Here is a 13,334-nt window from a genome sequence, read left to right on the forward strand (position 1 = left end):
CCCCCCCCCCCCCGCTGGAATGATCAGACTAGCAGGGGCGAGGGCCTGAGGGGAGACAGAGGTCAGTATGGACCTCTCTGGGCAAGAATCAGGGAGAAGGGGGGCTTGACTTCTTCCTGAGAGACTGGGAGGTGATGGGTTAGCAGAAGTGGAAAGCACCTTCTGGGCATGGGGAACAGCATGAGAAAAGGCATGGAGACAGGAACGCTAGGTCAGGGAGGAGATGCACCAGCCTGGGACGGTGATTCCAAAGAGAGCAAAGGAAGCCGGGGACAGAATTTGAGCATCCTATATAGATCCCACCCAGAGGAGTTCAGACTTATTTGTTGGGTAGCTGAAGCCCACACCTACCACGATCTAGCCCCCTCAGCTGGCCTGGACTGTTAAAGGCCATGACTGTCCTTCCTCCAGAGTCCTAAACCCCCTCCTACAGCCCATCAGACCCTGACTTGGGGGCCCCATCCTAGCCTGACTGCCTCTGGCCATCACACTGGCCCTTGAAGTTTGCTTTATAGGGATTGCCTGGCACTCCCCAACACGGAGGCTAGGGACACGTCTTCTCCCTCTGCTGCCTTTCCCCCACCCCGCAGCCCTGCGCGTTCCCACCTGTGATCCCCTTCTCCGAGCCTTCTCCCAGTCCTGCATCCTCTCCTCTCCCCTCAGCACCTGCTGACATGTAAGCTGGGGACGCAGAGAGTCCAGGAGCCCAAGGATGCCCTGCAAAAACTGCAGGAAATGGATGCTCAGGGCCAGGTGTGGAGCCAGGACTTGCTCCTGCAGGTCAGGGATGGCTGGCTCCAGCTGCTGGACATCGAGACAAAGGTCAGCCTCCCACCATTCCCCACAAGGGATCATAGCTGACCCAGGCCATGGGAAAGCAAGCACCAGGCATGAATGCCATCGATGCATGTCCCACATGGCAACCACCCCTCCCCATACACAATACATACCCAGGACTAGGAAGAAACGGGGGACAGAGGCACAGGAATCAGGGGAGACGACGCCCCATCCCAGACCACTAGAAGGGTGGAGCAACCCAGGTCAGGAGCTCCCAGGAGTCAGCCTGGCTCTCAGTGACCTCACAGCTGACCTCTCTGCCTGGCCCAGGAGGAACTGGAATCTTACCGCCTGGACAGCATCAAGGACATGGACGTGGCACTCAACACCTGCTCCTACAACTCTGTCCTGTCCATCACTGTGCAGGATTCAGGCCTGCGAGCCACTAGCACTCTGCTTTTCCAGTGCCAGGAAGTGGGGGTGAGTAGGTGTGGAATCCGACAGCCATCACCCCCCCACTCCTCCCCGACCCCCCATCCCCAGCCTGTCTGACTGCTGCTTCCTGCAGGCAGAGCGACTGAAGACCAGCCTGCAGAAGGCTCTGGAGGAGGAACTAGAGCAAAGGTAGGCAGCCTCTGCCCCAGCCCACCTGCAGGACCTCAGAGCTCAGGCCTGGGTGGGCCAGGCCCTGCCCCACATCGGGGGGAGCCCAGGAGCCTGTGGCCCAATAACATAGGCATAGACCTGGGGAGGGGCCAGGCTGAAATAGGGCACAGATGGGCATGGGGAAGGGGCTGGGGCGGGGCCCAGTGAACACTGGAGGCTGGCCTCGGAGGCTGACGTGGGACGAACTGGTCCCGGAGAGCAGGCAGATGAGGCACGGGAGAGTCAGGGAAGGCTTCAGATGGAGACCAGGGAGCAAGGCTGGTTGGGCTCCTGGAGAGAGGGAGTAGTACCCTCGGGTCCTGGGGCAGAAGGGTGGGCAGTGCCTCTGTCCCAAGAACCCTGTCAAAGCTGTGTCCCCACCATGTGCTCACAGGCCCCGATTCGGAGCCCTTCTCCCAGGTCAGGACAGATTCAGGGGGCCTCTTCTGGAAAGGCCGATCCCTAAGGAGCAGGTACCTCCACTGGAGTGCGGACCTCGTCCAGAACAGCACAACTGGATGACTCCGGAGCACAGTAAGTTTGCGCGTGGGGGCCAGTGGGAGGAAAGGATTCCCATCAAAAATCAAAGAACTTCTGGGCCATGGTTCCCTTCCATTGCAGACACACCACCATCCCCAAGGCCCCTGCCACACCACTCCAGCATCCAAAGGTCAAGTGCCTTCACTTTGCCTCCTTCGAGGAGGTCCCCATGCCCCGGGGACCCAGAATGGAATAAGGTAACTGCAGATTGTCTTGGGCTCGTTGCGGATTTTTGGTCCTGGCCCAAGGGAGGACACCAGTCGTCTCCCTCACCCCAAGGAGCCAGGTGCCAGGATGACCAAGGCAGGGCCTGGGCTGAGGAGGGACACGGAGCCTTGGTCAGACCCTGGGCTGGGCCTGAGGCTCAGGCTTGTGGTAGGAGGGGGCAGGGGGGTCAGGGTTGGGAGTTCCAGGGTGGGCCCAACTGCCCACTCAGACCATGGGTTGTTTGGGGTCCAGGAGGTGCTGAGCCACGTCCTAAGAGACATCGAGCTATTCATGGGAAAGCTGAAGGAGGCCCAGTCAAACACCAGTCATAAGAAGAAGAGACAGAGGAAGAAAAAGATAAAGCATCAGGGGGGTGAGTGTTGAGGGCCAGGGGAGAGGAGTAGGGGGAGAGTCTTGGGCTGATCTGTGACCCGCCACCTTCCCACTTCTCTCTATAGGGATAACAGAGGCACATTACATCGACTGCTTCCAGAAGATCAAGTACAGCTTCAGTCTCCTGGTATGTGGCTCCCCACAAGTTCCCCAGCCCTTCCTCCAGCCCCACCTCAGCAGCCCCCTCCTCTCTTGTCTCATGGACATTCCAAGCTTCTCCAGCTTCTCCCCACTCTTGGGACTCTTGGAGAAATGCCTGGCTCCCCATCAAGGCCCAGAACAATGGGGCCCTGGGGTCCTGGTGGGAGGAAGGGTGGTAACAGGCTTCGCCCTGTGTCCTCAGGGAAACCTGGCCATGATGCTGCAGGATACAAGCGCCCCTGAGTTCGTACACCTCCTCTTCCAATCTCTGAACTCCGTGAGTCGGGGGAGGACAGGGTGGTGCAGAGGGACATGCTGAAGTTAAGATGAGACAGAGGCCGGGGTGGGAGGTAGGGGGCAGAGGGAGTCTGTGGATCTGCCCCTTGCTCACCCCAGCACATTCTGCTCCTTGACCCCAAGACGCCATCCCCACTATGCACTGTCCTTGACCCCAAGGACAGTGGGGGCAGGAAGGAGCAGGCCTGGGGCAACGTGGTATTGCAACAGTGGGAAGCCAGGGACCCCGGGCCCTTCTCCACTCCTGTCTGGCCCTGCAAGAGCCCAGGCTTCCTGAAACCTTCTGTCCCTCCCCAGATCCTGGAGCAGTGCCCTGAGCCTGGCCTAGCAGCCCAAGTGGACTCACCCCTCCTCACCACCAAGGCCATTGATCTGCTGCAGTCCTGTCTAAGCCCACCTGAGAGTAACCTCTGGAAGAGGCTGGGCATAGCCTGGACCACCAGCCAGTAAGTGACGACAGAGCCTGAATGAATCAGAGGCAAGGGACATGGGGGCATAGGGCAGGACACACAGGGCAGGAGGTGGCAGGCTCTACATTGTGTCTTAAAACAAACAGAAATTCTGTACCCATTAAACAATTAAACAAAACTCTGTACCCATTCTTCCCACTCCCTAGGCCCTGGTAACCTCTATTCTATGAAACATCTCAAAACAAATTGAAGGACTCTACCTGGAGTGTCCAACTTTCAGTTAGGCTAAGTACAAACAATGAAAACAAAACAAAACCACCACTTACCATCACCCACCACTGAAGGAAAGCATTATTTCAGAAAAAAAGAACAATTCTTCCCAAGGAAGGAGAGTTGGAAACCTTCTACTAAAATTTTTCTCATTTTTGTCAAGGACAAAGTGAAAACTCTGTCTCAATTCCTGCCCAGATTTTAACAATTACTGACGTAAGAGATGCTGCAAATGTAACATCAATAAGAGTTGCAACCCACCAGCCAAGGAGCTAAGAGAGAAAGAGATATTCCACGCGGGTGGAACCGTGAGATGGGCAGTTGGGCAGCAAGGCCAAATTGATGACAGCTGTGGGGAGGGGAGGCTGAAACCAGCTTGGATATGCTGAGCTGAGGTGTCAATGGAACCTTCACAGAGACAGGGTGGCCTGGGCTTTGGGGGAGAGGTCCGACTTGGCTACAAGAGTTTGAGAACAGTCAGTACAGAAGTGATATTTGGGGCCACCTGGAGGTAAGCACTGTGGTGGGAGCTCCAGAGCTCACTTTAACAAGCATGGTCTGCTCTCCCCATGAGAGAAGGGCCTGGGGAAACTTCAAGGTGGTGAAAGGAAACAGGGTTAAGGAGGCAAAGAGAAATTCCAGAGAGTTAAAAGGAGAAAGAAAAAAGCAGAAGCATGAAAACCAAGAGAGAAGAGGGTTGGGTTTTTTTATATAAATTTATTTATTTATTTTTGGCTGTGTTGGGTCTTCGTTGCTTCATGCAGGCTTTCTCTAGTTGCGGCGAGCAGGGGATACTCTTTGTTGCGGTGCATGGGCTTCTCATTGCGGTGGCTTCTCTTGTTGCGGAGCACAGGCTCTAGGCGCACGGGCTTCAGTAGTTGTGGCACGCGGCCTCAGTAGTTGTGGCTCGCGGGCTCTAGAGTGCAGGCTCAGTAGTTGTGGCGCACAGGCTTAGTTGCTCCGCGGCATGTGGGATCTTTCCAGACCAGGGATCGAACCCGTGTCCCCTGCATTGGCAGGCAGATTCTTAACCACTGTGCCAACAGGGAAGTCCAAGAAGAGGGTTTTAGAAAGAGAAATCAACTGGGAAAAAAATCCAGTGGTTCTAGGATTCTTTTCGCCTAATGAGCAGTTTTTTTTTTTTCCAGTTCAGCCCCATTAAAGGATTTTTGTGTCCAATTCATCTAAAGACATAAATTATAACTTAATGTAATCAATTTATTTTATTGTGGTAGAATATACATAGGATAAAAGTTAGTTAAACTATTTTTAAGTGTATACTTCAATGCCATTAAGTACATTAACCATGTTGTACAACCATCACCACTATCCATTTCCAGAAATTTTTCAGCATCCCAAACAGAAACTCTGTACCCATTAAACAATCAACCAAAACTCTGCACCCATTCCTCTCTTTTCCCAGCCCCCTGGTAACCTCTATTCTATTTTCTGATTCTGTTTATTATTTTAAATATAAAATTAAGTCAGATGTGGCCTAAGATGTTTTCTCATTTCTTAAAGTAACCAAAAATGAACAAATGAATGAAATGAAAGACAGAAACACAGAAAATAGAATAACTAAAGTGTTGTAAAAACTCTCAAAATAGTTAAATTTCAGGTAAATTTTATTCAGGTTATTTGATTTTAGGCAAATTGACCCAAAACTATAAATAACACTAAATTCTGTGGTAATCCAGAAGGATATAGACCACACAAGGCCACTGGATCTGGCAGTCAGATTATCAGGACTTTAGAAGAGCTAGTTTCAACAGAGCAGTGGCAGAGGTAAAAGTCAGGTTGCAAGGCATAGTGAAAGAACCAGAGGTAAGAAAATGTAGGCAGGACTTATGGACATGTCCTCAAAAAACTGGACAAAGATAAGGGAATAGAATGACAGCTTAAAAGGCAGAGTAACAGAGTCAAGGGAAGACTTGAGCATGTTTTTAGGGCAAAGAAAAGGAGCCGATAAAAACGATTCAGAAGGGGAAATAATTTACTTGTCCCCGTTGAATAAATTAGCTGCCTCCTGTGTCCCATGCACTGTACTATGGATACAGCTCTCAAGGAGTTCAACATAAGTAAGAAACACAGACATGTGAGAATCATGTGCAATTCAGCGTGAGAGGAGCAATAATCCAGGGTGTCTGGAGTTCAGCAGCAGTGCAAAGAGGGAGCATTCACCTCTGCCTCCGAGAGGTAGGGACGGGGGACTTCCTCGAAGAGGGGACTTGGCATTCCCCAGGCCGGCAAGCAGAGCATGACTGGAGACCACCAACAGTGTGCTGCTCCTCCTGCGTGCTAGGCAATGAGTGAGGGGGAGGCTGAGTGGCAAGTACCAGCTCCCACCCTAGAGCCAGCCAGAGTGCTGTGCTGCGATCACAAGGCGGAGCTCCACATACTAACCCGCTAGAAAGTAAGAGATCTGCTGCTGGGAACTATAACCAGTTAGACCCCGCGGGGGTCTTCCAGCCCTAACGCTCTGCGGTTCTACCACTTTCAGTCAAACCCCCCATCAGTGAGATAAAGTACTCATCTCTTCTGGTGTTGATATGTCTGCACTTTCACGGGCAGAGGTGAGGCTGGCCCATGGATACCTGCACTGTGGGATTTGTACATGCTTAGCTGTTCGCTCCTATGTGGGTGTGCTGGGGCCTTTGATCAGTGCACATGGGCCACGTCCTCCACTACCTAGAAGATTCCCCAGGCTAGGCCCTGTCATCTCCGCCCTCTCCACATCCCACAGCCTGGCACAGAGTGGACTCAGCCTTGTTCTTTCTCCAGGGACAACTGGACAGGCAGTGAGCCCCTGCCCTACCAACCCACATTCTATGACGGTTGGCAGCTTCCAGAACCTTCCTACCAGGTAAGGGGAGCTTAGCACAGAGTCCTAGTCAAAGCCCTAGTCTCTGGCTGGTTTCCACTATCTCAGTCCAAACCATGGTCACGTCACACCTAAGTGGTAGGTGGGTTCTGTGTGGTGGGCAAACAGGTGAGGGGATATGAGGCAGCTGTGCGCAGGGGCGTCTGTGGTCTCACACCCCACCTCCCTACCACCACGCTGGCTGACATCCTGCTCGTACTCTGTTCTGCCCCTACAGGCACCTTCGAGATACCAAGACCCTACTTCTATCCGGTATGCCCTGGGCTTAGTCAGGACCATACGGTTCTGGGGAGGGAGGGACAGGGCTGATCCTGTGGATCTGTGGATTCTACGTGTCACTGACCTCCGGGCTCTCTTTTAGCCAGGCACGTATATGTACAGGCACATCCCTCCCCTACCTTGGGTGAAGAGGCAGTTTTTTACCTTCCTAGGCTCCAACCCCTTCTTCTTTCAATACTCCCCACACATACCTCTGATTTCCCAGAGCTTGAGTATTAAGTGCTCAAAGGAGAGCTCAGATACAGAAAATTCCACTGCTGGAAGAGTCCTGAGAAATCAACATTTCAGACCCCTTCTGCTTATAGAAACCCACACCCCAAGCCCACCTAACAAGGACCTGCCCTCAAAATCTGTGGAAGCCCAAAGTCACCGTCAGACTCCAAGGGGGAGATATCTGGGGCTCTGGGGCTGAGACAGGGGCCCAGTCTCTGAGGCCCTGCTCTCCGGCCATCCTGACTCTATCTCCAGGGGTAGTGGGGGAAGCCCTAGGTTAGGGAGCAACTCGCACTTTGCTCAAGAGGAGACACACAACCACGGACCCCACCCTGTGCCCTCCAGACCCGGACCTGTCAAGCCAGCCCTGAAAATGCAAGTCCTATATGAGTTTGAAGCTAGGAACCCACGGGAACTGACTGTGGTTCAGGGAGAGGTACTGGAGGTGAGGCATGGGCTTGCGCTGATAAAAGGAGGTGGTGGTTGGTGGGAGCTACTGGGAGCGTGGCGTGGGTGGCCTAGAGAGGGAGAGGGAAGGTGGGGAAGGGCCAGAAGGGAGAAAGCCTGGTGGGGGAGGGGCAAGGCTGGTCGTACAGAGGTTCGGGTCCCCGCTGGACTGACTCTTGGCAGGTTCTGGACCACAGTAAGCGGTGGTGGCTGGTAAAGAATGAAGCGGGACAGAGCGGCTACATCCCCAGCAACATCCTGGAGCCCCTGCAGTCGGGGTTCCCTGGAAGCCAGAGCAAGTCGTCCCCTCCGGTACTACCCAGCCTAGACTATTCAGAAGCTATAAAGCCTGAGTCAGAGGTGGGGGCAGGGAGGATCCAGTGACAAGTGGAGGAGATGGTCCCGGTTCAACTTAATCAGTATTATCACACGCTTACTGTATCCTGAGTTTATTCGTGGGACCAGAGCAGAGAACAAGCCTTGTGCCTATCAGACAAGTGAACCATGGAGTGAGACAAGTGATCTGATGGAAGCCCAGAGAAGGGACCCAGATGATGGTGGCTGTAGGTGGCTCTGAGATGAGATGGCCTCTGACCCCCACTTCCCCTGATTCTAGGCTCCAGGGCTTCGACTTAGCTCAAGGCCTGAGGAGGTCACAGCCTGGTTGCGGGCAGAGAACTTCTCCACTGTGTGAGTGCCAAGTCCCATGGCTTTACCTCTGTAAAGGGCTCAGATAATAATCAGGCACCCCTCCCCATCACAAGAGTCTCTTCCAGGGCACTTCTCCCTTCAACCTCAGGAGCTATGAAATTAGTTTCAGCCAATATGTTTATCTTACTCCCTGGCCTCCAGACACCCTTTCTGTGAGTTCTTCTGTCACCCCAGTCTACAAGCCCAAACAGCCCCTTCTCCACACAGACACCCAGGCCCAGTCCTTCCGCCCCACCACTGACAGTTTCTGCTGTTTCTGTTCCCAGCACAGTGAAGACTCTCGGGTCCATGACAGGGCGCCAGCTGCTTCACATGAGACCTGGGGAGCTACAGATGCTGTGTCCCCAGGAGGCCCCACATGTCCTGGCACGGCTGGAGGCTGTCAGAAGGATGCTGGGGGTGAGGCCACTCTGGGATCCTGACCCCCGCTGGAAATGTGGGATGATCCCTGAGTGAGAGTGTCAGGTGGACAAGCCAGCAGCCCCAACCCTGGGATGGCACTCAATGTGTCAGGTCTGGCCACAGGACAGTCCCCCAGGGGCTTGATTTCATGTGCTCAGGCATGCCTTGAAGCTCCTAGCTGATCGTTGGCGTCAGCTCTGGGATCCCTCACCTGCCACCAGCCTCACCTCAACCTTTTCTTTCCTCAGATGAACCCTTAGGCAGCAACTCAAACACCTCCAAGACCAAGACTTTCTCACAAGCAAGATGGCAGATCTGATAACTCTTTAGAGCCCCGAGAATTCTTCTTTCAGGCCGCCAGGTTGCAGCGAACCCCACACCCCAGCTCACACAGCAAAGAAGATGAGCAAGCCCAGAGGCTGAGACAAATGGTGCCCCTTCTCGCTGTGTTGAGAGCTCTCCCCAGTTGCCACCTATTTATTGCCTCTCTTTCCTGAGCCTGGAGCACTTAAGCCTAGGTTTGTCAGGACTCTGTTTAGCCCCCTTCCTCCCCAATAAAAGTATCTTCAAGCTTGTCATGCGTCTCTCTTGCAGCTTCCTCTGGCCCTGATGGGGGCCAAAGGCAGAGAGTCAGGAAGAGCTGGGACACTGGGCATGAAACAGCAGCTACCCTACATCCATCACTGGGCCAGACTGTTTGAATGTGAGTGGGAATTCACCGGAGCTGAGCCAGAATTTGACAATTATGGTCCAAGCTCTCCTTACTTTCTAAACAAACTCCAAAATAAGGCTGTCCTTGACACCTTTATCCTTCTGTGTACACTTCGTCCAGTATATTCCAAGGCACCCAGCACAGCTGAGGACACAACACTTCACAGGAGCAAGGAGTACCAGGACTGACAGTGGTAGGTTTTGATCAGCCATACTGGCTGGTGATCCAGAGACGCACTAAAAAAGCATGTCAGGTGGTCCACGCTCTACTTGGCAACTTTCTTTTCTAATACTTTTGTCCCCTCCTGTTGGGTGAGCTAACTTTGAGCCCCCTCCCCAGCTTGTCTCTTTAGTGGCAGAGCATAGGGAACACTGGACTGGAACATTGGACTGCCTGTGTGAACTCTGGCAAGTCATTTCACTCTCTGGCTTCCTTTTCTCTCAAACGTTAAGTGAAGAGCCTGCACTGTCTGTGGCTTCTAATGTTTAGTATACATAGCCTTCTTTAATCTCAGAACTGTCACAGACTGCCCTCCCTACAAAACAGAGGTTGTACTTTCATTGATTTAGTCTACAGATAAGGCTTGATGTACTTATGGATTAAGGGTCCTTAAGATGTTCCCTTAGTCTCTCTTAATTGAATTTGTCCATGACCCTAACACTGCCAGAATATTGTATTTTTCAACTGCCTATGTCATCCCCTCAAGTTCCTGGCCTCCGAAAATCACCTCTCTTAGCTGGTAACACTGAATAAGAAAGCAAACATTTTCCCTCACAAAATAGAAGAAAAGTGAGACCCTTAAGGTTTGACTTTCAAGGGCAAAAGTTAACCAGAAAAGTTAATTTGGGGGAACGGGGAGAGGAGATATTGACACATTGCCTTCTGGGGCTTCATGGAGCTGAAGCAGTCCTAGAAACAGGGAAACCCTCCAGAACCAGATAAAAAAAGTATGCTCCCCAGATTTCCCAGCAAGGACTGAGATGAGGTGAGACTGCCTGGATATCCAAGCGCATAGGAACTAGCACAAATTGGGCTGACAGACCTAGGTTTGAATCCCAGGCCACCCGTGGAAACCTGAACCTGGGAAGGCAACTCACCCAACTTCTCCAGGCCTCAATAATCTTAATGGGCATAAAACCTACTTCACAAAGTTGTTGTGAAGCTTAAATTGCAATAAATTAGTAACATACGTGAAATACCTAGACTATTGGCTAGCATATCATAGGTGTTTAGCATATCATAGGTGTTCCGTAAGTGTTAGTCTTATACCCAAGTTAATTTGTGACTAGTCTGTTATCTTAGGAGGAGAAATCAGGCATTATAAATGCGTCTGTCCCAATGTGTTTGTACTTTTTTCCTTTCTTCTTTTAGTGAACTGTCCTTTTAAAAAGTCTCACCTGGGCTTCCCTGGTGGCGCAGCGGTTGAGAGTTCGCCTGCCGATGCAGGGGACACGGGTTCGTTCCCTGCTCCGGGAAGGGAGAGGCCACAATTGTGAGAGGCCCGCGTACCGCAAAAAAAAAAAAAAAAGTCTCATCTTTGCTTCAGCCAAACTAAGGGGGAAATGTGAGTTCCCAAACCCAGGCTAGGGGGTCTTAGAACACAGGGGCTCTGTGTTCTAAGTGGCTGTGCTGTAGAGGCCAGTCCAGACACCTAACAAGCAGCTCCGAACTCCTCTCCATCCACCCTCAATGCACACGCCAAAGACAGAGATTCCCTGGTGGTTAGTCTCAGTCGCCTCCTGGTTCTTGCCCACCTCCCCCCAAACCCCCCACACCCGCTAGATAAATATTTATGGCATGAATCGCACTCTCCCGGGGTAACCAGGGCCCTCACCGCCTAGGCTGTTAGGGCTCCTCCCACCCTAATTGGCACTAGTAAACAAACACAGTTCTGCTTCACGCGTGGAGAATGCAGAGACCCAAACCCAGGTCCGGGTCACGCTCCTCCCCTGCCTAGCCCGGCGACGGTCCGCCCCCAACCCCAGGGACTGCAGAAGTCGCGCCTGCGCGTGGCCAGGTGGACACTCGGAGGGAGGGGAAGACGACGGTGGGGGCGGAGTCAGGCGCGCGCGTTGGTGCCGCCTACTTACGTCGGGTATAAAGCCCCTCCCGTTGGCCATCTATCCCCAGTCCGCGAAGGCACGCACTCAGTAACGGGATGTCGTCGAAGTCGACCATGATTTTGGGTTACTGGGATATTCGCGGGGTGAGTGCCGTCTCAATTGCCAAGCCGCTCGGTCTGGTAGACGGACGCGGAGGTGGCTGGGGGCTCACGGTCAGTGGTCTCCGAGAGAAGGGGTTCTACTCGGGGGCCAAACCTCCTACGCCGCGACGCTTAACGCAGCGCGGCCGGCCCCAGCCGAGCTCCCGGGCCGCGGAGGCCGACCCCTGCCCCGCCTCTGGACACGCTGGCCTGGGGGAGTGGGGCTGAGGGCAGCAAGCCCAACGTGGTAGGTCTCAGGAGCCGTTTAACTACCCCCTCGGCGGGATGCAGCGTCTGGGCAACCCTGGGCCGGAAGGGGGCGGGGGCATTGGCGGGCGGGGTTTGGGGGTGCCGTTGGGAGCTGTGCAGATGCTGACGGGGAGCTTTTTTACTCCCCAGCTGGCGCATGCCATCCGCATGCTCCTGGAGTTCACGGATACAGCCTATGAAGAGAAAAGATACACGTGCGGGGAAGGTAATGCCCCTCTGGGTGGCAGTGCGACGCCGCGCTAAGCCGAGCAGGCCCTCCAACTGTCCCTGTCTTCTTCTGCCCTGAGGGTGGCATCACGACGAGGTCGGGTGGGACTTCTGCCCCAATCACCTGGGAGCTCTCTGCTGTGTCCAGTGTGGGGAGAGAGCTGGGGATTCTCCCTCTGCCATAGCCCAATCCTGTCTTAACACTTTATGAGTAATAGTTAAGCTTTGGGGGCCTAAGTATGTGAGGTATTGGAATTAGGGTGTGTCTTTAGATCTTTCCACTCTCCTCAGGTCGGATATTAAGGAGGTTGGATCCCACTTCATTCCCTCTCTTACAGCTCCTGACTATGATAAAAGCCAGTGGCTGGATATGAAATTCAAACTAGACCTGGACTTTCCTAACGTAAGTGGCTTTAGGAGAAGAGGGAACAGAAGGGAAGGCCTTCAAGTATATCCTTGCTCCTTTCCTCTCTATTCTAGGGGGATCTAGAACATGGGCTCTTAACCTGGATAGAATAGGTAGAATTCAGGGGTCCTTGAACTTAGATGGAGAAAAAATTACATTTTCATTTCCACTAACTACTAACTAAAAGTTAACAATTCCTTCTGTTGTGAGTATAGGCAATCAGTGACCTTGGTTATTTAGCCATGCCTGTGGCTTTGTCACTAGTAGAAAATGGATATTTTTGTATTATATTCATGTGTTGCAGATATTATAAATAAATATTATTTACACTTATCATATTTTGAAAGTATGATAGTTATTACCTCTTGTTATTTAATGCATTCATAGGCACATATTACTCTTACAATTTTGTTCTTTTAATATTATATAAATCGTGTAAATATATGTAATTTGCCTTATGCATTTAAAAACCTTATTCTAAGAAAGGGTCCAGGGCTTCCCAGGTGGCACAGTGGTTAAGAATCCGCCTGTCAATGCAGGGGACATGGGTTCGAGCCCTGGTCTGGGAAGATCCCACATGCCACGGAGCAACTAAGCCCCTGGGCCACAACTACTGAGCCTGTGCTCTAGAGCCCATGTGCCACAACTACCGAAGCCCACACGCCTAGAGCCTGTGCTCCACAACAAGAGAAGCCACCACAATGAGAAGTCCACACACTGCAACGAAGAGTAGCCCCCGCTAGACACAACTAAGGAAAGCCCGCGTGCAGCAACAAAAACCCAATGCAGCCAAAAATAAATAATTAAGGAAAAAAAAAAAAGAAAGGGCCCATGGCATGCACATACGCGCGCGCACGCGCGCACACACACACACACACACACACACACACACACACACACACACACACACACACACACACACA

At 52.6% G+C, this 13,334-nt stretch overlaps 2 protein-coding genes across 2 annotated transcripts in view; both read left to right on the forward strand.

Moving 5' to 3' along the window:
- EPS8L3 (EPS8 signaling adaptor L3) overlaps positions 1-8,873 on the forward strand; it is a 10,979-nt gene extending 2,106 nt beyond the window's left edge. The window contains exons 3-18 of the mRNA XM_007449361.1: positions 664-822; positions 1,108-1,257; positions 1,346-1,401; positions 1,817-1,956; positions 2,044-2,159; positions 2,422-2,542; positions 2,628-2,689; positions 2,906-2,980; positions 3,298-3,446; positions 6,462-6,543; positions 6,779-6,813; positions 7,390-7,498; positions 7,684-7,812; positions 8,117-8,190; positions 8,478-8,610; positions 8,862-8,873. Coding sequence (XP_007449423.1) covers positions 664-822; positions 1,108-1,257; positions 1,346-1,401; positions 1,817-1,956; positions 2,044-2,159; positions 2,422-2,542; positions 2,628-2,689; positions 2,906-2,980; positions 3,298-3,446; positions 6,462-6,543; positions 6,779-6,813; positions 7,390-7,498; positions 7,684-7,812; positions 8,117-8,190; positions 8,478-8,610; positions 8,862-8,873 — 1,602 coding nt within the window. The remainder of the gene's footprint in view (positions 1-663; positions 823-1,107; positions 1,258-1,345; positions 1,402-1,816; positions 1,957-2,043; positions 2,160-2,421; positions 2,543-2,627; positions 2,690-2,905; positions 2,981-3,297; positions 3,447-6,461; positions 6,544-6,778; positions 6,814-7,389; positions 7,499-7,683; positions 7,813-8,116; positions 8,191-8,477; positions 8,611-8,861) is intronic.
- A 2,610-nt stretch (positions 8,874-11,483) lies between these two features.
- LOC103078333 (glutathione S-transferase Mu 3) overlaps positions 11,484-13,334 on the forward strand; it is a 3,223-nt gene continuing 1,372 nt past the window's right edge. Inside the window, exons 1-3 of the mRNA XM_007449306.1 lie at positions 11,484-11,531; positions 11,928-12,003; positions 12,344-12,408. Of these exons, the coding sequence (XP_007449368.1) occupies positions 11,484-11,531; positions 11,928-12,003; positions 12,344-12,408 (189 nt within the window). The remainder of the gene's footprint in view (positions 11,532-11,927; positions 12,004-12,343; positions 12,409-13,334) is intronic.

This window comes from Lipotes vexillifer, unplaced genomic scaffold (assembly GCF_000442215.2).
Source record: "Lipotes vexillifer unplaced genomic scaffold, Lipotes_vexillifer_v1.1 scaffold393, whole genome shotgun sequence".
Taxonomy (NCBI): domain Eukaryota; kingdom Metazoa; phylum Chordata; class Mammalia; order Artiodactyla; family Lipotidae; genus Lipotes; species Lipotes vexillifer.